Source organism: Canis lupus, chromosome 25, assembly GCF_048164855.1.
Source record: "Canis lupus baileyi chromosome 25, mCanLup2.hap1, whole genome shotgun sequence".
Lineage (NCBI taxonomy): Eukaryota > Metazoa > Chordata > Mammalia > Carnivora > Canidae > Canis > Canis lupus.
Window position 1 is genome coordinate 36416157 of NC_132862.1, and position 24990 is coordinate 36441146.

Consider the following 24990-nt stretch of genomic DNA (forward strand, 5'->3'; position numbering starts at 1 on the left):
ATAGAGTGAAATAAAAAAATGAAAATGTAGATAATGGGAGAAGTGAATGAAAAAAAGATGAGAAGAGTAACGAAATCAAACTGTAGTTAGAAAAGATTAAATAACTAGATTTTTTTAAAAAAAGATTTTATTTATTTATTCATGAGAGATACAGAGAGAGAGAGAGAGAGAGAGAGGCAGAGACACAGGCAGAGGGAGAAGCAGGCCCCATGAAGGGAGCCTGATGTGGGACTCCATCCCGGGACTCCAGGATCATGCCCTGGGCCAAAGGCAGGCACTAAACCGCTGAGCCACCCAGGGATCCCTAAATAACTAGATGTATTAAGGTTTGTAAAAGAGAAGCTACCAAAAGAGAAAATATCAAAGTACAAATATTTACATAAAATATAAATATTTAAATTTAATGAAATACTTTGAAAATGATTTATCAATTGTTACAGATTAAATTTGGTCTCCCCCAGATTCATGTGTTGAAGTCCAAACCTCCAGTATCTCAGAACATGACCTTATTTGGAGATAAGGTTTTTAATGAGTTAAAATGAAGTTAGTGGGCTGGGTCCCAATCCAACATGACTGGTGTCCTTACTAAAATGGAAATTTTGGAGAAAGACTCATGTACAAGGGAATGCCTCATCAACATAATGATAACCATCTACAAGATGAAAAGAAAGACCTGGAACAGATCCTTTCCTTACAGCCCCTACAAGGAACCAACCCTGCCAACAGCTTAATTCCAGAGTTCTAACCTCCAGAGATGTGACACAGTAAGTATTTGTTGTTTCAGCTATCCAGTCTGTGGTATCTTATTACAGCAGTCCTAGTAAACTAAAATACCAATGCATTTATCAACTTAGATAACAGAAAATAGAATTTCAGAAAGTAAAAAATGCCAAAATGTAATGAGAAAAAAGAAATAAAATAAATAAGGAAACTGGGAAATGATAATTAAAATACAGTAAATCTACCAATCTTTAAAGGAATAACTAATTCTTTTACAACTTTCTCCAGAAAATAGCAAAAGAAAAAAAAAAAAGACATCTAGCCAATTCCTTTCTAATAGGTCATTGAAAATTTGCTTTCAATACAAGCTAAGAACAAGACAAAAATAAATAGATTCTCTTATGAAATTAGAGGTAGAGATTCAAAAACAAATTAGAGAATGCCTGGGTGGCTAAGGGGTTAAGCCTCTGCCTTTGGGGGGTGTCCTGGGATTGAGTCCCACATGCGGCTCCCCATAGGGAGCCTGCTTCTCCCTCTGCCTATGTCTCTGCTTCTCTCTGTGTCTCTCATGAATAAATAAAATCTTTAAAAAAAATAATTAGCTACAACCATGTAGTCAAAAATTTATATTCACCTGGACTTACCTTTGGAATACTTAGATATCAGGAAAGCAACCAGTATAGGCTACCTCATTAACAGACTTAAAAGGTAAAATTCACATGACTATTCATAACAATTTAGTACATGTGCTGCTGAAATGAGCACTCATTATTCAGTAAAAGCATATAAAGCATTTGATAATATTCAACATCTATCTGAGATAAACTCTTAGGAAATAGGGAATAGGAGACTGCTTCCTTAAATTGCTAATGTCATGCTAAATTTATACAGCATTTTTATGATGCTTAATCAAATTTTATACATTCTTTTCAAGATGAAGAACAAGCAAAAGATGCTCACTCATGTACTGTTTAGCATAGTATAGCTCTAGTGGTTATAACCAGAGATACATGAAAAGCAAACAAAATGAAAGCTGATTCTGTTGGTATTTCTTTTTGTAGAATCAAATTGTCTGAAAATATTGCAGATATATCTCTTCTGTTAGAATCCTTTCCCTTTCTATAGTGATTGTGAAACTGAAGGAAATTAGAATTTGTGCCCCAAAGCATGCTTTTTTTAACATAAAAAATATTCTGAACTGAAGACGTCAGGATGCAGTAAACACAGAGAAAGCTGAGGTAGCAATGTTGGGGTTCAGAGCAAACAGTCAAGAAAAAATTCTCGTGAAGTCTTCAGTGCAAAAAAAAAGTCATTTTATTAAAGCACTGGGACAGGACCTGTGAGTTGCTCTAGGGTTATGAGGGGTGGTGATTTTATACTTTCAGGTTGAGAAGGAGTTAGGGATAGTGTATGTCTCCAAGGAATTTTGGAAACAAGGTTTCCAGGAGGGGGCTAACCGTTGTTAGGCAAAGTTCATTGATGACTGTCTAATAAAGCCTGAGTCATGAGACCCTTCCGATGTATATCAGTGGCCATGTGCTAACATATACCTCGGGGTCGGGGTGAGGACGTTGGGAAGGGTAGAATCAAGGAAGTTTCCAAAGCGATTTTTCATATGTTAAAGACAATTTACAGGATCCTGGAGGTCAGGATCCTGGAGGCCGGGATAATGTTAAGCTAAGATTGCCTTTTGCTTACCAAAGTATTAACAACATGGTAGTTGAGTTTCTGGAGGAAAGTCACTCTGCTTGTCTCAAGGACTTGTCATGGGCTGTAAGTTGTAAGGAAATTTAATTTTTTTCTTTTTCCCTTGTTCCACATATCAAAACCCATTTTACCCTCCCCCCTTTCTACCTAAAGACAAGAGATAAATTCTCCTTTTACTATACCAACTCTTATCAGCCCCTAGGCAGTAAACCTTACTCCATTCGTTTCCTCACTAGTATTTGCCTCCCACAGAGTGCCACCTTTGGAAGACTAACACTGCTTTTCTTTCTGTTGTTACTTCTCTCCAAAGCATCATTCTCTGTTGAAGATGCTAAGGAGGCTTGAATACCTCTTCCTTTAGGTTTCTCCCCCGTGATACGTTAATAGCTTGTTTTTATCTAATAAATCTGTCTTTTTGTTGAAAAGCCTAGCAGAAAACCTAAATGGCTGATGGTGAAGTTTTAACTCTCCTTTAAAAGTTAACAACTTTTTTTAGTTTTTATTACCCAGGTCTATACTGCAGTTCTGAACAGAGACAGAGAAGAGGGAGGAAAACTTTTTTTTCTTCAAATTCTTTTTTCTTTCCTTTTTTTTTTTTTTTTTTGGTTTTAATTTAAATTCCAGTTAGCTAACATACGGTATAATATTAGTTTTAGGTGTACAATATGATGATTCAACACTTCCATAAATCACCCAGTGCTCATCACAAGTACCTTCCTTCATCCCATCACCTATTTTACACATCCCCCCACTCCCCTACCCCCTAGTAATCATCAGTTTGTTCTCCATAATTACGAATCTGTTTATTGGTTTCCCCCTCTCTCTCTTTTCCCCCTTTGCTTATTTGTTTTGTTTCTTAAATTCCACATATGAGTGGAATCATATGGCATTTGTTTTTCTCTGACTGACTTACTTTGCTTAGCATTATATTCTCTAGCTCCATCCATGTCATTGCAAATGGCAAGACTTCATTCCTTTTTTATGGCTGGGTAATATTCTATTGTATACATACCACATTTTTTTTTTATCCATTCATCTGCTGATAGACACTTGGGCTGTTTGCATAATTTGACTCTTATAGATAATGCTACTATATATGTCAGAGCAAATGTAATCCATTGAATTAGTATTTTTATATTCTTTGGGCAAACACCTAGTAGTGCAATTGTTGGATCATGAGGTAGTTATACTTTTACTTTTAGAGGAAATTCCACACTGATTTTCAGAGTGGTTGCACCTGTTTTCATCCTCAGCAACACTGTAAGAGGGTTTTTTTCTCTATTTCCTTACCAACACCTGTTATTTCTGGTGTTGTTGATTTTAGCCATTCTGACACAGTGAGGCGATAACTCATTGTAGTTTCAAATTGTATTTCTCTGTTGATCAATGATGTTGAGCCTCTTTTCATGTGTCTGTTGGTCATTTACATAATGTTTAGAAACATGTCTATTCATATCTTCTTCCCGTTTTTAATTGGATTATTTGGTTTGGGGTTATATAAGATTTTTAGATATTGTGAATACTAACCCTTTATCAGATATGTCATTTGCAAATATCTTCTCCCATTTCATACATTGCCTTTTAGTTTTATTGTTTGCTTCACTGTGTAGAAGATTTTTATTTTGATGAAGCCACAAGAGTTCATTTTTGCTTTTGTTTCCCTTGCCTCAGGAGACACATCTAGAAGGAAGCTGCTAAAATTGTATCAAAGATGTTACTGCCTGTGTTCTCCTTTAGGTTTTTTTATGGTTTTTATCCCACATTTAGGTTTTTGGATTTATTTTTTGTATATGGTGTAAGAAAATTGTCCAGTTTCATTCTTTTGCATGTAGCTGACCGATTTTCCCAACACCACTTATTGAAGAGACTGCCTTTTTCCCATTGGATATTCTTTCCTGCTTTGCCAAAGATCAATAGACCATATAGCTGTGAGTCAATTTCTGGGTTTTCTATTTTGTTCTTGATCTATGTGTTTATTTCTGTGCCAGTATCATACTGTTTTGGTCATGATAGCTTTGTAATATAACTTGAAATCCACAATTGCGATACCTCCAGCTTTGCTTTTCTTTTTCTAGAATGCTTTAGCTATTTGGTGTCTTTTGTGGTTCCATATAAATTTTCGGATTGTTCTAGTTCTGTGAGAAATGCTGGTGGTATTTTGATAGGAATTGCATTAAATGTATAGATTGCTTTGGTAAGTATAGACATTTTACCGATATTTCTTCTTCTAATCCATGGGTATAGAATGTCTTTCCATTTCTCTATGTCATCTTCAATTTCTTTCGTCAGTGTTTTATACTTTTCACTGTACAGGTCTATTATCTCTTTGATTAAGGCTTATTCCTAAGGCTATGGGTTTTGGTGCAATTGTAAATTGGATTGATTCCTTAATTTCCCTTTCTACTGCTTCATTTTGGTGTAGAGAAATGCAACAGATTTCTGTAAATTGATTTTGTATCCTGCAACTTTACTGAATTTGTGTATCAGTTCTAACAGCTTTTTGGTGGAGTCTTTCAGATTTTCTGTATAGAGTATCATATCATCTGCAAAGAATGAAAGTTTATCTTCTTCCTTACCAATTTGAAACCCTTTTATTTCTTCTTCTTGTCTGATTGCTTTGGCTAGGACTTCCAGTGCTATGTTAGATAACACTGGACATCCCTGTCCCGTTTCTGACATAGAGGAAAGGCTCTCAGTTTTCCCCACTAAGGATGATATTAGCTGTGGGTTTTTCATAGATGGCCTTTATTATATTGAAATCCTCTAACCCTACTTTATTGAGGATTTTTATCATGAGTGGATGTTGTACTTCATCAAATGCTTTTTCTTCATCTATTGAAATGATCATATGATTCTTATCCTTTCTTTTATTAATGTGATGTGTCACATTGATTGATTTGCAAATATTAAAACACCCTTGCAACCCAAGAATAAATCCCATTTGATTGTGCTAAATTATTTTTTTTAATGTATTGCTGGATTCGGTTTGCTAGTATTTTATTGAGAATTTTTGTATTCATGTTCATCAGGAATATTGGCCTGTGATTCTTTTTAAATCTTATTTATTTAGTTTTTTGGTGGCATCTTTATCTGATTTTAGTATCAGGGTTATGCTGGCCTCATAGAATGAATTTGAGTTTTCCTTCCTTTTCAATTTTTAGAATAGTTTGAGAACAATAGATATTAATTCTTTTTTAGATATTTGGTAGAATTCATCTGTGAAGCCAGTTGGAATTCTGTTTGTTGGGAGTTTTATGATTAATGTTTCAAGTTCTTTGCTAGTGCTTGGTCTGTTCAGATTTTCTATTTCTTCCTGTTTCACTTTTGGTAGTGCATATGTTTTTAGGAATGTATCCATTTTCTTCCAAGTTCTCCAATTTTTGGCATATAGTCTTTCATAATATTGTAGTTGTTTGTATTTCTGTGGTGTTAGTTGTTATTTCTCTTCTCTCATTTGTGAGATTTGAATCTTTTCTTTTTGGTGAATCTAGCTAGAGATTTATCAATTTTATTAATTTTTTTTCAAAGAACTTGCTCTTGGCTTCATTGGCTTCATTCATTAATCTTTATTATTTCCTTCCATCTGCTGGCTTTTAGCTTTGCTTATTGTTCTTTTGCTAGCTACTATAGATGTAAGGTTAGGTTGTTTATTTGAGATTTTTCTTGATTCTTAAGGTAGGCCTATATTGCTCTATACTTCCCTCTTGTGAACACTTTGGCTGCTTCAAAGGTTTTGGACCATATGTTTTCATTTTAATTTGCTTCCAAGTATTTGTTTTTAAATCTCCTGGTTTAATCACTCATTGTTTTGTAGCATGTTGTTTAACCTCCATGTATGTGTGATTTTTCCAGATTTTTTTTTTTTGTAGTTGGTTTCTTGTTCCATAGTGTTGTGCTTAGAAAAGGTGCATGGTATGATTGAACTCTTATGTGGAATTTAGGAAACAAGTCAAATGAACATGGGGAGAAAAAGAGGAAAACCAAGAAAAAGGCTGTTTTTTTATAAATTAATTTTTTACTGGTGTTCAATTTGCCAACATATAGCATAACACCCAGTGCTCATCCCAAGTGTCCCCCTCAGTGCCTGTCACCTAGTCACCCCCACCCCCCACCCACCTCCCTTTCCACCACCCCTAGTTCCTTTCCCAGAGTTAGGAGTCTCTCATGTTCTGTCTTGCTTTCTGATATTTCTCACTCATTTTTTCTCCTTTCCCCTTTATTCCCTTTCACAACTTCTTATATTCCCCAAATGAATGAGACCATATAATAAGTCTTATATATATAAGTCATATATATATGAGACCATATAATAAGTCCTTCTCCAATTGACTTATTTCACTCAGCATAATACCCTCCAATTCCATCCATGTCGAAGCAAATGGTGGGTATTTGTTGTTTCCAATGGCTGAGTAATATTCCATTGTATACATAGACCACATCTTCTTTATCCATTCATCCTTCGATGGGCACCGAGGCTCCTTCCACAGTTTGGCTATTGTGGACATTGCTGCTATAAACATCGGGGTGCAGGTATCCTGGTGTTTCACTGCATCTTTTTTAACTCTTTTATCTCTGTGTTAAGTGTCTCTCTAATGTCTTCCATGCTTTTCTCAAGCCCAGTGACTATTCTTATGATTGTTGCTTTAAGTTCCTTATCAGGCATGTTATTTATATCTGTTTCACTCAGATCTCTGGCAGTGGCCTAATCTTGTTCTTTTGTTTGGGATGAATTCCTCCATCTTGGCATATTGTCAGTCATATCTTCTGCTCCTAAGAGTAGTGACTTTATGAAGAAGAAGTCATGTAGTGTCCAGTTCCTGGTGCTTCAGGGAGGGTCTGCAGTGTGCTGCCTGCATTCTGCTGTTGTATTTTAACTGCTGTATCATTCAGGCCAGTCATCTGCAGAGGCTCTCTTTGTTTGCTTTGGGCAGTGTTTGGTCCCTGACCTCCATGCAGTGAGTTTTAATTAGATGTGCTCTGGTCTGCTTGTGAAATGAGACCTGACACCAACTCCATCGGAACTGAGGTCCTGCAGAACTCTCTGGTTAGGAGACATGATGTGATCTGGGGTTTGCACTGGTCTTCTGGGGGAGGGGCCCACTGCACTGGGACTGAGGAAAGTGTGACTGAAAAAGGCAATTCCACCAGAGTGGAGGGGTGTGGAGCTTAGTGTAAGAAAATTAGGCAACCAGTTGGCATTGCATTGCTTCTTGCAGGTGGCTCTGTGTTTATGCTAGGGTATAGGGGAGGGAAATGGCACCAGCCAACTTCTTTCTTCCCAGAGATGCATCTCCATGAATGTTGCCTCTCATGGATGAGTTCCAAAAAGTATGAATAGCCTCCCATAGGGGAATTCTTGACATGCTATCAAGTTTCCATGCTGTCTGCCCCCAGATTGTTTGCCTACCTTCTCTCCAGGAGCAGCACAATGCCCTGGGGTGTATTCTAGCCAAGTCTGCTGACCTTTAAAACTCTAGGCTTTAAACCCCACTTGATACCAGAACTCATGAAATTAAGGCTGTCATTTTTCAAGTCAATGTCTTTGGGGAAATGTTCTACTTATGCATTCCTTTGTGTGCTCCCTTCTCTCCTGCCCTTCTCCACAACCATGGCTCTCTCCCCTTTGTAGCACCAATGATCTATTTATCCCCTAAAACACATCTCTTATCTTCTTCCTACCCTCTTCGATGTGGTATCATCTCTCCCTGTATGGGGAGTTATGGAATTTTGTCATGAGGATGCTATGAAGGTGCACACATGAGTTGTGTCTTTCTACAATGTCATCTTTGTTCAATCATAAAGCAAAGTTAATCACAATTATAATAAAGTAGGGTCAGGATTCTAGACTCAATGACATTTTACTGTGTGATTAAAGTTGTCTTCTTACACAGCATAAAGAGCAGAACATAAGACAAACCACACAACAAACAAGATAACAGAAGGGTGTAGGAAGTTAATGAATTGAACACTAAGACAGTCTACGGGCACACAGTTGAGATAAGCTTCATCTGGTCTGGGTCAGCTCAAAGCACTTACTGCTTATTATGTTCAAGCAGTGAAGGATCTCACTTCTGTTCAAAAATCAGTTGGGCAGAGCCTTCAGTGGTAGTTGCCATTTTTTACGTGATCAGACACAGAGAGGTCATGTCTGAGGAGTCAGACAGTTTGCTGCAAAAATCCTCTCCTTTTTAAAGGGACTTAATTGGTCTTAAGCCCCTAGAGACCTCCTTCCGTACTGCTTATTATCAGTTCTGAGGTGTCAGCTGATGCTGGTCCCAGCAATAACTCATAACTGCAGTCCTTTAAGTACCGTGTCATTGCTTGACACAAGCCCCTGCTTGACAGGATCCTGATTAACATGGAAGACTCCATTTTGCTCTCTACAAATTTGTTCTGTTAGTCTTCAGGTTGACTTATAGGGTATTTAAGATAATTTGATAATTCTCTAGTTGTGTTCATGGAACATGAGGATCCTAGGATCCTCCTACTCAGCCATCTTCCTGACTCCCCAAATCCTTTCTTCTGACATTTAAACACGTGTATGGAAAATATTCTTTCTACATCTGCTAATAATATGTCAGGCAAGATGATCTTAATCACCATTACAATTATTACTATTATTTTCTTAATCTCTTAAAATTTCCATGAGTGCCAAATCCCTTAATTCATTCTGTTCACCAAAATTACTGCTTTTATCTTGACATTTCCTTGCTTAAATGCGTTAAATTTTCCCCTATTGCTTAGAGAATAAAGAAAATGACTTATTTTATATTTTTCTTCTGTTATATGACCTTATGACTTTCCTATCTCTCCTATCTTTGATTTTGTTGATATATGTATCTTTTATAGCCATTTGTATGATCATAGCCCTTTTTAAATTATTTTTTAATTGGAGTTCAATTTGCCAACATATAGCATAACACCCAGTGCTCACCTCACCAAGTGTCCCCCTCAGTGCCCATCACCCAGTCACCCCAATGCCCCACCCACTTCCCCTTCCCCTACCCCTTGTTCATTTCCCAGAGTTAGGTGCCTCTCATGTTTTGTCACCCTCATTGATATTTTCATCATTTTCTCTCCTTTCTCTTTATTTCCTTTCACTAATTTTTATATTCCCCAAAAGAAAGAGACCATATAATGTTTGTCCTTTTCCTATTGACCTACTTCACTCAGCATAATACCCTCCAGGTCCATCTACCTCGAAGCAAATGGTGGGTATTTGTTGTTTCTAATGGCTGAGTAATATTCCATTGTATACATAGACCACAGCTTCTTTATCCATTCCTCTTTCTATGGCCACTAAGGCTCCTTCCACAGTTTGGCTCTTGTGGACATTGCTGCTAGAAACATCAGGGTGCAGTTGTCCTGGTGTTTCACTGCATCTGTATCTTTGGGGTAAATCCCCAGCAGGGCAATTGCTGGGTCTTAGGGCAGATCTATTTTTAACTCTTTGAGGAACCTCCACAGAGTTTCCAGAGTAGCTGTACCAGATCACATTCCCACCAACATTGCAAGAGGGATCCCCTTTCTGCACATTCTTTCCAACATTTGTTGTTTTCTGTCTTGTTAATTTTCATCATTCTCACTGGTCTGAGGTGGTATCTCATTGTGGTTTTGATTAGTATTTCCCTGATGCACGTGATGCAGAGCATTTTCACATGTGCTTGTTGGCCATGTCTATGTCTTCCTCTGTGAGATTTCTGTTCATATCTTTTGCCCATTTCATGATTGGATTGTTTGTTTCTTTGGTGTTGAGTTTAATAAGTTCTTTATAGATCTTGGATACTAGCCCTTTATCTGAGAGGTCATTTGCAAATATCTTCTCCCATTCTGTAGGTTGTCTTTTAGTTTTGTTGACTGTGTCCTTTGCTGTGCAAAAGCTTCTTATCTTGATGAAGTCCCAATAGTTCATTTTTGCTTTTGTTTCTCTTGCCTTCATGGATGTATCTTGCAAGAAGTTGCTGTGGCCAAGTTCAAAAAGGGTGTTGCCTGTGTTCTCCTCTAGGATTTTGATGGAATCTTGTCTCACATTTAGATCTTTCATCCATTTTGAGTTTATCTTTGTGTATGGTGAAAGAGAGTGGTCTAATTTCATTCTTCTGCATGTGGATGTCCAATTTTCTCAGCACCATTTATTGAAGAGACTGTCTTTTTTCCAGTGGATAGTCTTTCCTGCTTTGTCAAATATTAGTTGACGATAAAGTTGAGGGTCCACTTCTGGATTCTCTGTTCCATTGTTCTATGTGTCTGTTTTTGTGCCAGTACCACACTGTCTTGATGACCACAGCTTTGTAGTACAACCTGAAATCTAGCATTGTGATGCCACAGCTATGATTTTCTTTCTTAATATTCCCCTGGCTATTTGGGGTCTTTTCTGATTCCACAAAAATCTTAAGATGATTTGTTCCAACTCTCTGACAAAAGTCCATGGTATTTTGATAAGGATTGCACTAAACGTGTAAATTGCCCTGGGTAACATTGACATTTTCACAATATTAATTCTTCCAATCCATGAGCATGGAATATTTTTCCATCTCTTTGTGTCTTCCTCAATTTCTTTCAGAAGTGTTCTGTAGTTTTTAGGGTATAGATCCTTTTACCTCTTTGGTTAGATTTATTCCTAGGTACCTTATGCTTTTGGGTGCAATTGTAAATGAGATTGACGCCTTCATTTCTCTTTCTTCAGTCTCATTGTTAGTGTATAGAAATGTCACTGACTTCTGGGCATTGATTTTGTATCCTGCCACACTGCCAAATTGCTGTATGAGTTCTAGCAATCTTGGGGTGGAGTCTTTTGGATCTTCTTTTTTTTCTTTTCTTTTGGATTTTCTATGTACATTATCGTGTCATCTGTGAAGAGGGAGAGTTTGACTTTTTCTTTGCCAATCTGAATGCCTTTTATTTCTTTTTGTTGCCTGATTGCTGAGGCTAGGACTTCTAGTACTATGTTGAATAGCAGTGGTGAGAGTGGACATCCCTGTCTGGTTCCTGATCTTAGGGGAAAGGCTCTCAGTTTTTCCCCATTGAGAATGATATTTGCTGAGATGCTGGGGAATGTTCCCTCTATCCCTACACTCTGAAGAGTTTTGATCAGGGATGGATGCTGTAATTTTGTCAAAAGCTTTCTCTGCATCAATTGAGAGGATCATATGGTTCTTATTTTTTCTCTAGCTGATATGATCGATCACATTGATTGCTTTATGAGTGTTGAACCAGCCTTACATCCTGGGGATAAATCCCACTTGGTCATGGTGAATAATCTTCTTAATGTATTGTTGGATCCGCTTGGCTAGTATCTTGTTGAGAATTTTTGCATCTGTGTTCATCAGGGATATTGTCTATAATTCTCCTTTTTGGTGGGGTCTTTGTCTGGTTTTGGAATTAAGGTGATGCTGGCCTCATAGAATGAGTTTGGAAGTACTCCATCTCTTTCTATCTTTTGGAACAGCTTTAGTAGAATAGGTATGGTTTCTTCTTTAAACGTGTGATAGAATTCCCCTGAGAAGCCGTCTGGCCCTGGAATTTGTGTCTTGGGAGGTTTTTGCTGACTGCTTCAATTTCCTTCCTGGTTATTGGCCTGTCAGGTTTTCTATTTCTTCCTGTTCCAGTTTTGGTAGTTCATGGTTTTCCAGAAATGTGTCCATTTCTTCTAGATTGCCTAATTTATTGTCGTATAGCTGCTCATATGTTTTTCAAATCGTTTTTATTTCCTTGATATTGGTGGTGATGTCTCCTTTTTCATTTGTGATTTTATTAATTTGTGTCTTTTTTGTTTTTAATAAAGCTGGCTAATGGTTTATCTATCTTATTCTTTCAAAGAACCAACTCCTGTTTTTGTTGATCTGTTCCACAGTTCATCTGGTCTCTATTTCATTGAGTTCTGCTCGAATCTTTATTAACTCTCTTCTTTTGCTGGGTTAAGGTTTTATTTGCTGTTCTTTCTCCAGCTCCTTTAGGTGCAAGGTTAGCTTTTGTATTTGAGTTATTTCCAGTTTTTTGAGGGATGCTTGTATTGCGATGTATTTACCCCTTAGGACTGCTTTTGCTGTATCCCAAAGATTTAAATGGTTGTATCTTCATTCTCATTAGTTTCCATGAATCTTTTTAATTCTTCTCAATTTCCTGGTTGACCCTTTCATCTTTTAGCAGGATGGTCCTTAATCTCCACGTGTTTGAATTTCTTCCAAATTTCTTCTTGTGATTTAGTTCTAGTTTCAAAGCATTATGGTCTGAAAATATGCAAAGGACAATTCCAATCTTTCAGTATTGGTTAAGACCTGATTTATGACCCAGTATGTGGTCTATTCTGGAGAAAGTTCCATGTGCACTTGAGAAGAATGTGTATTCAGTTGCATTTGGAAGTAAAGTTCTGTAAATATCTGTGAAATCCATCTGGTCCAGTGTATCATTTAAAGCTCTTATTTAAAAAAAAAAAATTAAAGCTCTTATTTCTTTGGTGACGTTGTGCTTAGATCTGTCAATTGTAGAAAGTGCTATATTCAAGTACCAAGTATGAGTGTATTATTATCTAACTATATCTTAACTTTGGTTATCAATTGATTGGTATACTTGGCAGCTCCCACATTCAGGGCATAAATATTCATGATTCTTAGGTCCTCTTGTAGGATACATCCTTTAAGTATGATATAGTGTCCCTCTTCATCTCTTACTACAGTCTTCGGGATAAACTAGTGTCCCTCTTCATCTCTTACTACAGTCTTCAGGATAAACTTTAATTTGTCTGATATAAAGATGGCTACCCCTGCTTTCTTTTGAGGACTATTTGAATGGTACATGGTTCTCAAACCTTTTATTTTCAGGCTGTAGGTGTCTTTCTGTCTAAAATGAGTCTCTTGTAGACAGCAAATTGATGGGTCTTGCTTTTGATCCAGTCTGAAACCCTGCACCATTTGATAGGGTCATTAAGCCCATTCACATTCAGAATTACTATTGAAAGATATGAATTTTGTGTCATCATGATACCTATTCAGTCCCTGTTTTTGTGGATTGTTTCCTTGGACTTCCTCTTTCTTTTACAGAGTCCTCCTTAATATTTCTTGCAGAGCTGGTTTCATGGTCACATGTTCTTTCAGTTTCTGCCTATCTTGGAAGCTCTTTATCTCTCCTTCTATTCTGAATGAGAGCCTTGCTGGATAAAGTATTCTTGGCTGCAGGTTCTTCTCATTTAGGACCCTAAATATATCTTGCCAGCCCTTTCTGGCCTGCCAGGTCTGTGAAGAGGTCTGTTGTTATCCTAATGCTTTCTTCATAAAGGTTATGGATTTCTTGTAAGTGAATAAAGAAGATGTGGTATACAAACATAATGGAATATTAATCAACCATTAAAAGAATGAAATCTTGCCATTGTGACAACATGGTTGGATCTAGAGGGTATTATGCAAAGTGAAATAAGACAAAAACAAGTACCATATTATTTCGCTTATATATAGAATCTAAAAAATAAAATAAACAAACAAAACCAGACACAGACTGAAAAGTACAGTGAAGAACCTAGTAGTTGCCAGAAGGAAGGGTGTGGGGAGGATGAGCAAAATACATGAAGGGCATTAATATTTACAATTTCTAGTTATGAAATAAATAAATCATAGAGATTAAAAGTACAGCATAGGGAATATAGTCAGAATATCATAATAACTTTTTAAGATGACAGTAATTACATTTATCATAGCAAGCATTTTGTACTGTAGAAATTGGCAAATCACTGTGTTTCACACCTGAACCTAATATATCACTATGTTTCAACTTAAAAATTAAATGAAAAAATCTAAATACTCTAGAAACACTGGCTGGCCCAGTCAGTAGAGTATGTGACTCTTGATCTCCAGGTTATGAATTCTAACCCCACATTGGGTGTAGAGATTTCGTAACAACAACAACAAAAACAAAACAAAAAAAAAAACCCAATAACTAAATACTTTAAATCTCACAATATAGTTATCTTCTTGAATTTATTTAAGTTATTAATCTTTGAGTAAAATAATAAGTTCTCAAATAACCACCAGATAACAGCAATAACTGTGTTTTTTAATCAAGAGTACTTTGTGTGAGTTAAACAACCAATAGTAAATACACTATATATTTAATTTTCACAAGACCATGAAACAAGTATAATTATGAAATCCATTTACAGGTAAAGAAATAGAAGCCAGAGTGAATATGTTGCCTCTCACAAATAACAAATTGCAAAGCCAAATTCGAGATTCTTTTCTGTCTGACTCTAATTCCTGAAATTTTAACCACCATGTAATATTGCCTATATAACTGCAGTATTTCTTTGCTTTTATTTCTTCTGGATCAAGATTATGTTATATTACTAATAGATGTTCTATGAAATATTTACTATATTAAAAGCAAAAAAAAATGAAATAATGGCACAAGTGATTTTTTGTGAGATTTTCCCTGTTGGAATAGATTTGTAAAAATGAAAATATCTATTTTCTTCTGGACATTACTGGTTCATTTTGTGAAAATAATTAAAAGTAGTTTTTTAAGTTCCTGAACCATGACTTAATAGTCTCATAATTTGATTTTCCATATGCATACTTCGCTTAATATAGCACTGAAGTTAGCACTTTCATTAAAGTAACACTTAGCACTCTTTTTTTTTTAACACTTAGCACTCTTGATTTTGTTTTCTTTGTCATTCAGAGTACTGATATTTTCTTGTACATACTCTTTCTGTCATCACAGTCTCCTGGGAACTCAATGTTATTGATATTTAAATATCTGGCAGTTAAATATTTATATTATTATTATTATTATTATTATTATTATTATTATTATTATTTTAGTAACCTCTACATCCAATGTGGGGCTTGAACTCATGACTCCAAAATCAAGAGTCACAAGCTCTTTCTGACTGAGTCAGCCAGTTGCACTGGCAGTTAAATATTTAGAGAAGTGTTTCTGCAAGAAGTCTTTACATTCATTCATTAATCGATTAATTTAAAAAATTGAAACACAATATATTTCATTACCTATGTATGGTAGCCTAGATCTGCTTTCAAGCATTACAAAATATACATATATATATATCATAGCAAAATGAAGAGAGAAAGCTTTGGAGTTGGCCTGATATTTGAAGGTTTACTTGGTTCTTTGCTAGTTGCATTATCTTACTTAAACATTTGGTGAGTAGGCATTTTATCTTATTCTGATTACTGAGCACTTACTAAAACACTGTACAGAGAAATAAATTCATCATTTATTAAAAATGCCAGCTTCTTGGGCACTGAATATTGGTGAAGTAGAACAAATGTTTTACTAAGTCATATATCAATGATTTGTTGTCAGGTATGTTGAGTTTTACTTCCCTATCTTGGGTGTCCTTTCTTGTATATGACCATTTCATTTCTGCAAGGTAAATGTAAGCCTACCTTTCTTACCCTAATCTGTGAGGCCTAAATTGTATTCATGTCTCTGGCTCTCTGTCAATTGCTGAATTTTACACATTGTTTTAGGGAGGATGTCAATATAGAATAGCTAGCAGTTCCATCCTTAAAAGTAGAAGACAAGGAAATTGGATAAATTATGGACTGCTTGACCATTAAGTGGTTTTCCTTATAGATAGCAGAATTTAATTCATCCATCATCCCATAAGTGAAGTTAATTTTATAGACAGCAAACCATGAGAGTAAAAGAAACTGTTTAATCAGAATGAGTTGAAACAGTCTTCAACTTATGTTTTCACTTGATTATTTTCTTCTTTTTTCAGTATTTGCAAAACTTTCAAAATGTACCCAAACTATGGAATGCTCAGGCAAATGGATTGGAGTAGGAAAGAAGTGTTTCTATTTTTCTGGTGACACCAAAAATTGGACAGCCAGTAAAAGATTTTTCAGTTCACAGGGATCAAAACTTGCTCATATTGACACACAGGAGGATATGGTAAGAAAAGGGGAAAGTTCTTAATTATTTCAGGACTTAATTTTGTAAAAAGAGAGAATGAAAATGATAAAAGTGATATTCTATTATAATATATGTCAATGTTCTAAGCGCTATAACTATAAAAACTCATGTACTCTACAGCCAGTGCCTATGAAGTAAATATATAAATACTTTCATTTTAAAGAGGAAGACAGTGAGGCACAGAAATATTATGTAACATAGCCATTGTCAAACAGGACTTGTTGAACTGAGATTTGAATGTAGGCAAATTAGCTAGTGATGCTATATCGTTAATCACAGTGCATGCTATTTATATAGCTAAATGTCTTTATTTGATGTTCTAAGATTATTAAATTATTTTAATATCTTTACATTTTTATTTTGCAAGAATAGCCTGGAAAAATTAAAACTGAAAAACAGACAGGGCTCTCAGAATTTAGGATGAGGGTCTGAGGGATGAGGGTCTGAGCACAGTTTGAAGAAAATGAGATCATAAACAGCAGTGAAAAAGGGCAAAGGATGAGGGATCTGGACTACAGGAGCACCAGGTGAGGGTGAGGAAAGAGGTTTGTTTGTAAGGAAAACTAATAGGTTTGTGGTCCAAACCTATACATAACAAAGAGCTAAGAAAAGAGAAACTAAGTCCATCACTCAGTATGTTTTATTGCAATAAATCACATTATCCAGAAGTTAGTTTGATTTCTGATTATATGAGAAGACATACAATAGCAGTAACATTCTTATTTTGGTATCTAATCAAAGAACAGTTGACCCTTGAACAATACAGATTTGAACTGTACAGGTCTACACACATGCAGATTGTTTTCAGCTGCATATAATATATATAGCAGCTGTTTATATTAGCAGTAAGGCTTTCTGTCAATATTGAACTATTAGTTGTTGAATTTGGGGAGAATCAAGAGTTATGCTTGGATTTTCAACTGCATGGCAGCATTGTTAAAAGATCAATGTAGTTTATGATTTAATTTTCCCATTTTAAGAGTACTTATATTTTCTATTAAACCCTTTCCCCCTGAAATCTCTCCTCTGTGATTTTTGAAAGGTTCTGTGTAGAAAACAAAATAGAAGCATTAGTTCTCTGTTACCCTTACAGAACTTTCTGTACCAGTTCCTACAGAAAATGCTCAGCCCCCAATTTTGTCATCCAAACACTCATAACAACATATTAGTTTATAGTCTTTGTCATTCACTGTGACTAAAACATACTAATGGTCTATGCAGTTGAACTTGAAGAAAATGAATTCAAATATGTTTTCCTCATCATTTTCTCATTTGAGAAATAGGAATTACTCCTAAAAATAACTTGAGAGAGTGTAGCTCAGAGAATTGCCGTGACTTGAGGAAAGTCACTCTATGGCTTACAGACATTTAAAAAGTAAAAGAGCAAAGTAAAAATCTTTCTGATTAAACTGACCTAAATATCCCTACCTATTGCTATAAAAGCAGTTGGCCATGCAGATTGGGATGTAAATCATAAAACATGGGAAAGTTGAGGTGAGAAACATGTTCAGCAATGTATCCTAAAATATTAAGTAATGGATAATGCCCTGACTTTTGTGAAAGGAATTTTTGAGGAGGCATGCAGGAACTTTTATGCACTGGATTGGATTGAACAGAAAACAAGGAGAGTCTTGGAAATGGACAAATGGCACCACACTCAATCCTTGGTGAGTTTCAAATGTAGTAGGAAAGGTTTTATTCTAGTGTTGTAAAAACTTTTTAAATAATTTTAAGTTGTATTATTATAAATAATTATTTCCATTTTCTCTGTGCAATTACTTTTCTTAATCTTCACCCTGTGACATGTGCCCTTACACAATGAAACATACCTTAGAGCAACCTGTCTTCCTTCTACCAAGTGACACACAGTGAAATTTTTCTTTTTGTTTATTTTATTTTATTACCAAAGTCTTTTCTAGTATACACTTCTTTTGCTAATTCAAATTCAACTTTTTTTTCAAATTCCAAGCCAAACCACATGTATTTACTTCTACGTTTTTAAAAAATTAATTATATTTACACAAGTTCCCTTTGTTTTAAAGAATAAATGACCACATAGTTGTTTTTAACTTTACATGTGTCCATTATAAACAACATTATTTATTTACGTAACTGTTACCAGGTGAATGTTTTCTCACTTAAGTACTATTGCACCTGGAAATAAGGACTGTGTGACTTTTCTTTTGTATCCGTGTACTCCTGCCTTAAATTTGATTAAGTGCTAGATAAACAGTGGGAACAAATTAAATATTAAACTATGTAAAATAAGACGAATTACACTTACTACAAAAGAAGGAGGGACACCTGGGTGGCTCAGTGGCTGAACGTCTGCCTTTGGCTCAGGGAGTGATCCCGGAGTCCTGGGATGGAGTCCCGCAGGCTCCCTGCATGGAGCCTGCTTCTCTCTCTGCCTGTGTCTCTACCTCTCTCTGTATCTCTCATGAATAAATAAAATCTTTTAAAAAAGAAGGAAAAATTTGATCATCAACAGAGAGAATTAAAAAAACAATATTGCAATTAGTCTCTTTGGTTTCTACCTCAATATGTTTCAAAAGCATCAAATGAAAATAAATCTTATGCTTTACTTTCAAAACGGAACGTTAGCTAAAAATGTGCTAGGAAACTGCTTTAAAAAAACTCCAAAGATCTTTCAATTGAGCAAAGACGGTCTCTCCTGATGGATGGAAATAGATGTAGATAGATATAGATAGATACTGATTTATATCTATATTCATGGCTTATCCATGTCCATCTATACTATAGCTGCCTTGCTACTTATTGTTTGAAATAAAGTTACAAATTATACTAATAACTAAATACCTACATTCAGCTATTCTATTCCTTTGATGTACCAAATATTTTTGGGTAGCATATAGTGATGAGTGAGTATGGAGCTCAGTGTTTTGTGTAGAATGTTTCAGATCACTCAAATCTTAATTTTATTTTTTATTATAGTTTTAAGTGGTTCCCAAACTAATTTTAGTGGTTTCTTTTTAGGTTCGGAATTAGTGTGAATTGATCTTTTGCTTTTCTGAATGCTGATGGAGTCCATAGTTCTAGGGGATTTATTGATATCAAGTGGATTTGCAGCAAACCTAAATTTTAATAGAGTAAAAAACTGAAAATAACTATCACCCTTCAGAAAGGAAGGAAAGGTCTCAATAGGCAATAGTTCTCACTTGTTATGCTACTACAGAATTTTGCAAATTTTAAACAAAGGAGCTAAAAACTATTAAATGAATTAACTTCATCAATTCAAGACATAAATTTTTTTAAAGATTTTTATTTATTTATTCATGAGAGACATAGAGAGAGAGGCAGAGAGACAGACATAGGGAGAAGCAGGCTCCATGCAGGGAGCCTGACATGGGACTCAATTCCGGGTCTCCAAGATCATGCCCTGGGCTGAAGGCAGTGCTAAACCACTGAGCCACCATGGCTTTCCTCAAGACACAAATTTAAAGATATCTATATTGATAGGCCAGCCAGCGTTTACTTAGCTTAAAAGTTAGAGAAACATAAGTGCTTTTTATGTGTAAATATTACAAAATACTAACAATAATAACTTTGACTTAAAGAAATGTTACAAGAGAATTACCTATGAAAAAGCATATACTTCAATAATATCCTAAAAACAGGGAAAAATCCACCAATAAAGATCCTAACTCTGTCAATAATCATCACTGATCAATGATGGAATTATACATTAAATTATAAAGCTTACTCAGCAATCTACAGATTCAATGCAGTCTTCATCAAAATATCAATGGCATTTTTCACAGAATTAGGACCAAGAATCTTAAAATTTGTATGGAGCCATAAAAGATTCCGAACAGCCAAAGCAATCTTGAGAAAGAAGAACAAAGCTGGAGGGATGCCTGGGTGGCTCAGCAGTTGAGAGTCTGCCTTCAGCTCAGGGCATGATCCTGGAGTCTAGGGAGTCCCACAACAGGCTCCCAGCAATAGGCCTGCTTCTCCCTGTTCCTATATCTCTGCCTCTTCTCTCTCTCTCTCTCTTTCTCTCTCTCTCTGTGTGTGTGTGTGTCTCATGAATAAATAAATAAAATCTTAAAAAGGAAATAGAAAAGAACAAAGCTGGAGGCATCACACTTTGTGATTTCAAACCATGCTACCAAGCTATAGTAATCAGACATGGTACTGACACAAAAACACACACATCAATCAAAGGAATAGAAGAGAGCCCAGAAATAAAACCCACATGTATATAGTCAATTAATCTGGACCACTATCTTATACCATATACAAAAATAAATTCAAAATGGATTGAATACTTAACTATAAGACTTGAAGCCATAAAACTCTTAGAAGAAAATATAGTCAGTTAGCTCTTTGACGTCAGAATATTATTTTTGGACCAGTCTCCTCAGGCAAGGGCAAAAAAAAGCTAAAATAAATAAATGATATGGAACTTTCTCCAGAACAGACCACATACTGGGTCATAAATCAGGTCTTAACCAATACTGAAAGATTGGAATTGTCCTTTGCATATTTTCAGACCATAATGCTTTGAAACTAGAACTAAATCACAAGAAGAAATTTGGAAGAAATTCAAACACGTGGAGATTAAGGACCATCCTGCTAAAAGATGAAAGGGTCAACCAGGAAATTGAGAAGAATTAAAAAGATTCATGGAAACTAATGAGAATGAAGATACAACCATTCAAATCTTTGGGATACAGCAAAAGCAGTCCTTAGGGGGAAATACATCGCAATACAAGCATCCCTCAAAAAACTGGAAATAACTCAAATACAAAAGCTAACCTTGCACCTAAAGGAGCTGGAGAAAGAACAGCAAATAAAACCTTAACCCAGCAAAAGAAGAGAGTTAATAAAGATTCGAGCAGAACTCAATGAAATAGAGACCAGATGAACTGTGGAACAGATCAACAAAAACAGGAGTTGGTTCTTTGAAAGAATAAGATAGATAAACCATTAGCCAGCTTTATTAAAAACAAAAAAGACTCAAATTAATAAAATCACAAATGAAAAAGGAGACATCACCACCAATACCAAGGAAATAAAAACGATTTGAAAAACATATGAGCAGCTATACGACAATAAATTAGGCAATCTAGAAGAAATGGACACATTTCTGGAAAACCACGAACTACCAAAACTGGAACAGGAAGAAATAGAAAACCTGAACAGGCCAATAACCAGAAAGGAAATTGAAGCAGTCAGCAAAAACCTCCCAAGACACAAAAGTCCAGGGCCAGACGGCTTCTCAGGGGAATTCTATCACACGTTTAAAGAAGAAACCATACCTATTCTACTAAAGCTGTTCCAAAAGATAGAAAGAGATGGAGTACTTCCAAACTCATTCTATGAGGCCAGCATCACCTTAATTCCAAAACCAGACAAAGACCCCACCAAAAAGGAGAATTATAGACAATATCCCTGATGAACACAGATGCAAAAATTCTCAACAAGATACTAGCCAAGCGGATCCAACAATACATTAAGAAGATTATTCACCATGACCAAGTGGGATTTATCCCCAGGATGTAAGGCTGGTTCAACACTCATAAAGCAATCAATGTGATCGATCATATCAGCTAGAGAAAAAATAAGAACCATATGATCCTCTCAATAGATGCAGAGAAAGCATTTGAGATTACTCAAACTAAAGGGTTTGTAGCACAGTGAAGAAAAATCCATCAACAGAATGAAAAGATAACTTGAAATTTTTAAAAATAAGTGATTAAAAATGGCAGAGGACTTAGTAGACATTAAAAAATGGGCAGAGGACTTGAATGGACATTTTTCCAAGGATAGATGGCCAAGTGGTATATGAAAAGATGCTCAATATCATTAGGGAATTGCAAATTGAAACCACAATGAGATCATTTCATCTCTGCCAGATTGATTATTATCAAAGATAAAAAATAAAGCAAGAATAATGTTGGTTAAGATGCAGAGAAAAAATAATCCTTGTATACTGTTGATGAGAAGATAACTTGGTATAGCCACTATGGGACACAGTATGAGGTCTCCCCCAAAATTAAAAATAGAATACCACAAGACTCAGCAATTCTACTTTGGGGTACTTACCTGAAAAAAATAAACATAATTCAAAGATATATCCATACCCCTATATTCATTGCAGTATTTATGGTAGCCAAGATATGGAAAGAACCTGTGTCCATCAATGGATGAATAAAGATGTGATATATATATATATATATATATATATATATATATATATATATACATGCACAAGGGAGTATTACTCATCCATATAAAGGAATGAAATTTTGCCATTTGTGATGATATAGATGAACCAGAAGGGTATTATGCTAAGTGGAAAAAAATCAGACAGAGAAAGACAACACATGATTTCACTTATATATGGAACCAAAAAAAATAGAAAAAAATGAGTAAACAAAACAAAACAGAAACACCCTTATAGATACAGGAAATAAAGTATTGGCTGACAAACGAGGGAAATATCAGGGGGCAGGTGAGATAGGTGAAGGAGTTTAAGAGGTATAAACTTCCAGTGATAAAATAATAAGTTATGGGAATGTAGTGTACAGAATAGGGAATACAGAAAATAATATTGTAATAACCTTGGGTTTTTTTGTTTTTTTGTTTAATTTTATTTAAATTCAATTTGCCAATATATAGTATAACACCCAGCGCTCATCTCATTGTGTGCTCTCCTTAATGCCCATCACCTAGTTACCCTATCCCCCTGACCACCTCTCCTTCTGCAACCCTTTGTGTTTTTCCCAGAGTTAGGAGTCTCTCGTGGTTTGTTTTCCTCTCTAATTTTTCTCCAGTCAGTTTTATAATAACTTTGTATGGTGAGAGATGGTAACTAGACTCATGGGGATTGTTTTGTAATGTACAAAAATATGAAATCACTATGATTTCACCTGAAACTAATGGGATATTGTATGTCTATTATATTTTAATTAAAAAAATTACAAAGCTTAGATAATAGAATATAAACTAGAATAATAATATCAAAAGTGGCCAAACAATAGATTATTGAAAAAAATCAATGTCCTAGGTAAGGAAAAGAAAATAGGATGGGCTTATGACATATCCCTGGGTGCAGTCATAAAGCGAAAATTCTGCAGGACATTCCAAAAACTATATCAAAACCACCTATGTTACGTTAGCTTGAGTTTAAATTCTTGCCTAGGTAATTATGAATTTTTATGGGTAACTAGATAACTATAAATTACTCATAATCTATGAATGCAGGAAAGAATGTGAGTATAGGCAAAAGAGGAAGAGTAGGGTAGAGAAGCTGGGAGAAAAAGAGAATGTCTACATTACAAACACATAGGAACATACAAATAAGCCCTTTCTGCATGTCTTTAACGGAGATTTACTTCCTTAATTAGATACAGTTGAAACTTTCTGATAAAAGGAGATTCTTGCCTGCCTACTAGTCAATGTTTACCCTGGCACTGTATGGGAATGCAAATGATTTGGCCAGTGTCAACATGTAATCAAGTATGAGCATTTATATCTGTGTATGATATTATCACCCAGAAAACTTGAAAAAATTAATTTTTTGGATTCCATTGTGTATTACAGTTGGATTAATAAATTCTGGCTTAGTCTAAGTTCAAGTTTTATTTGATTCATAATATAGATTTTATTTGTAAAGTTGGTTCATGGTTACAAATTAATTTTGTAAACTTTAGTAATTTAGAGTAATACATCCTCTTTTTTTCTTTGATTTGCAGTTACTAGGGTATAAATTCCTGATGGCTTACAATTTACTATTGTCAACTTGGAGAAATTAAGTAATGACCTTACTTATATAATAATAGACAGGAACTACTGCATCTATTTTGAAACACAAATGTGTTTTAAATACATGAGAGGAAAATAAGAAACTTCACTTTGTGTAGAATTTTAGTTAGAAAACTAAGGGAATGGGGTCATTCTTAATATAACAATTTTAAATATAAATCATATATAAATTTGATTAAAGGGAAATAAGCTGTGGAATCACACTAAAAACAAGATTGTATATTACCTTAAATAGACATCTCATGCTTACAACATCTGAGTATTTAATACCAGTTGAAAGTCTGATTTCTTTTTGATAAAAATTGAAGACAATTACCTTGGGGGAAAAGCCTACCTTGAAGAAAAAAATGTTATATCTATGTGCTTAGTCTATTGCTTCACCAAATGCTCAGGAGTTAGAACCTAAGAAATAGGACACAAATAGGGTATCAGACAAGATTAGAAGATCAAATTTAATTATTTTTTAAACATTGAAATAATAGGAAACCATGTTTTCTTGTTTAAAAATAAGTTATATTTCATCATTTTGAAGTATTATTTCTATATGGACTATTTGAAAATGTTATATTTGTAATATCAAAAAAGAGACAACAGGCCCAAAATAGTAACCCAAGTTACCAAACCAAAACTTAATATCTAATCTGCAGTTTTCATCTCCCCAGGAATATAATCTTAACTAGTCGGTTGAGAATTTTCTGGTTAACACTAGTGAGGTAATTCCACCTGATAGCCCCCTGTAGTGCCCCAAAGAAAGGTGACCTTGCCCCAAATAATCTCTTATTGTTGTTTATTACTACCTTTTTTTCACCCTTCTCTGCCTTTAAAACCTTCCTTTTTCTG

The 24990-nt window shown here is 35.2% G+C and overlaps 1 protein-coding gene across 2 annotated transcripts in view; it reads left to right on the forward strand.

Moving 5' to 3' along the window:
* The first annotated feature begins 16197 nt into the window (after nucleotides 1–16197).
* CLEC2B (C-type lectin domain family 2 member B) overlaps nucleotides 16198–24990 on the forward strand; it is a 55147-nt gene continuing 46354 nt past the window's right edge. For both annotated transcript variants that reach the window (XM_072799084.1, XM_072799083.1), the window contains exons 1-2: nucleotides 16198–16335; nucleotides 17920–18023. In XM_072799084.1, the coding sequence (XP_072655185.1) occupies nucleotides 17994–18023 (30 nt within the window). In that variant the 5' untranslated portion in view covers nucleotides 16198–16335; nucleotides 17920–17993. The remainder of the gene's footprint in view (nucleotides 16336–17919; nucleotides 18024–24990) is intronic.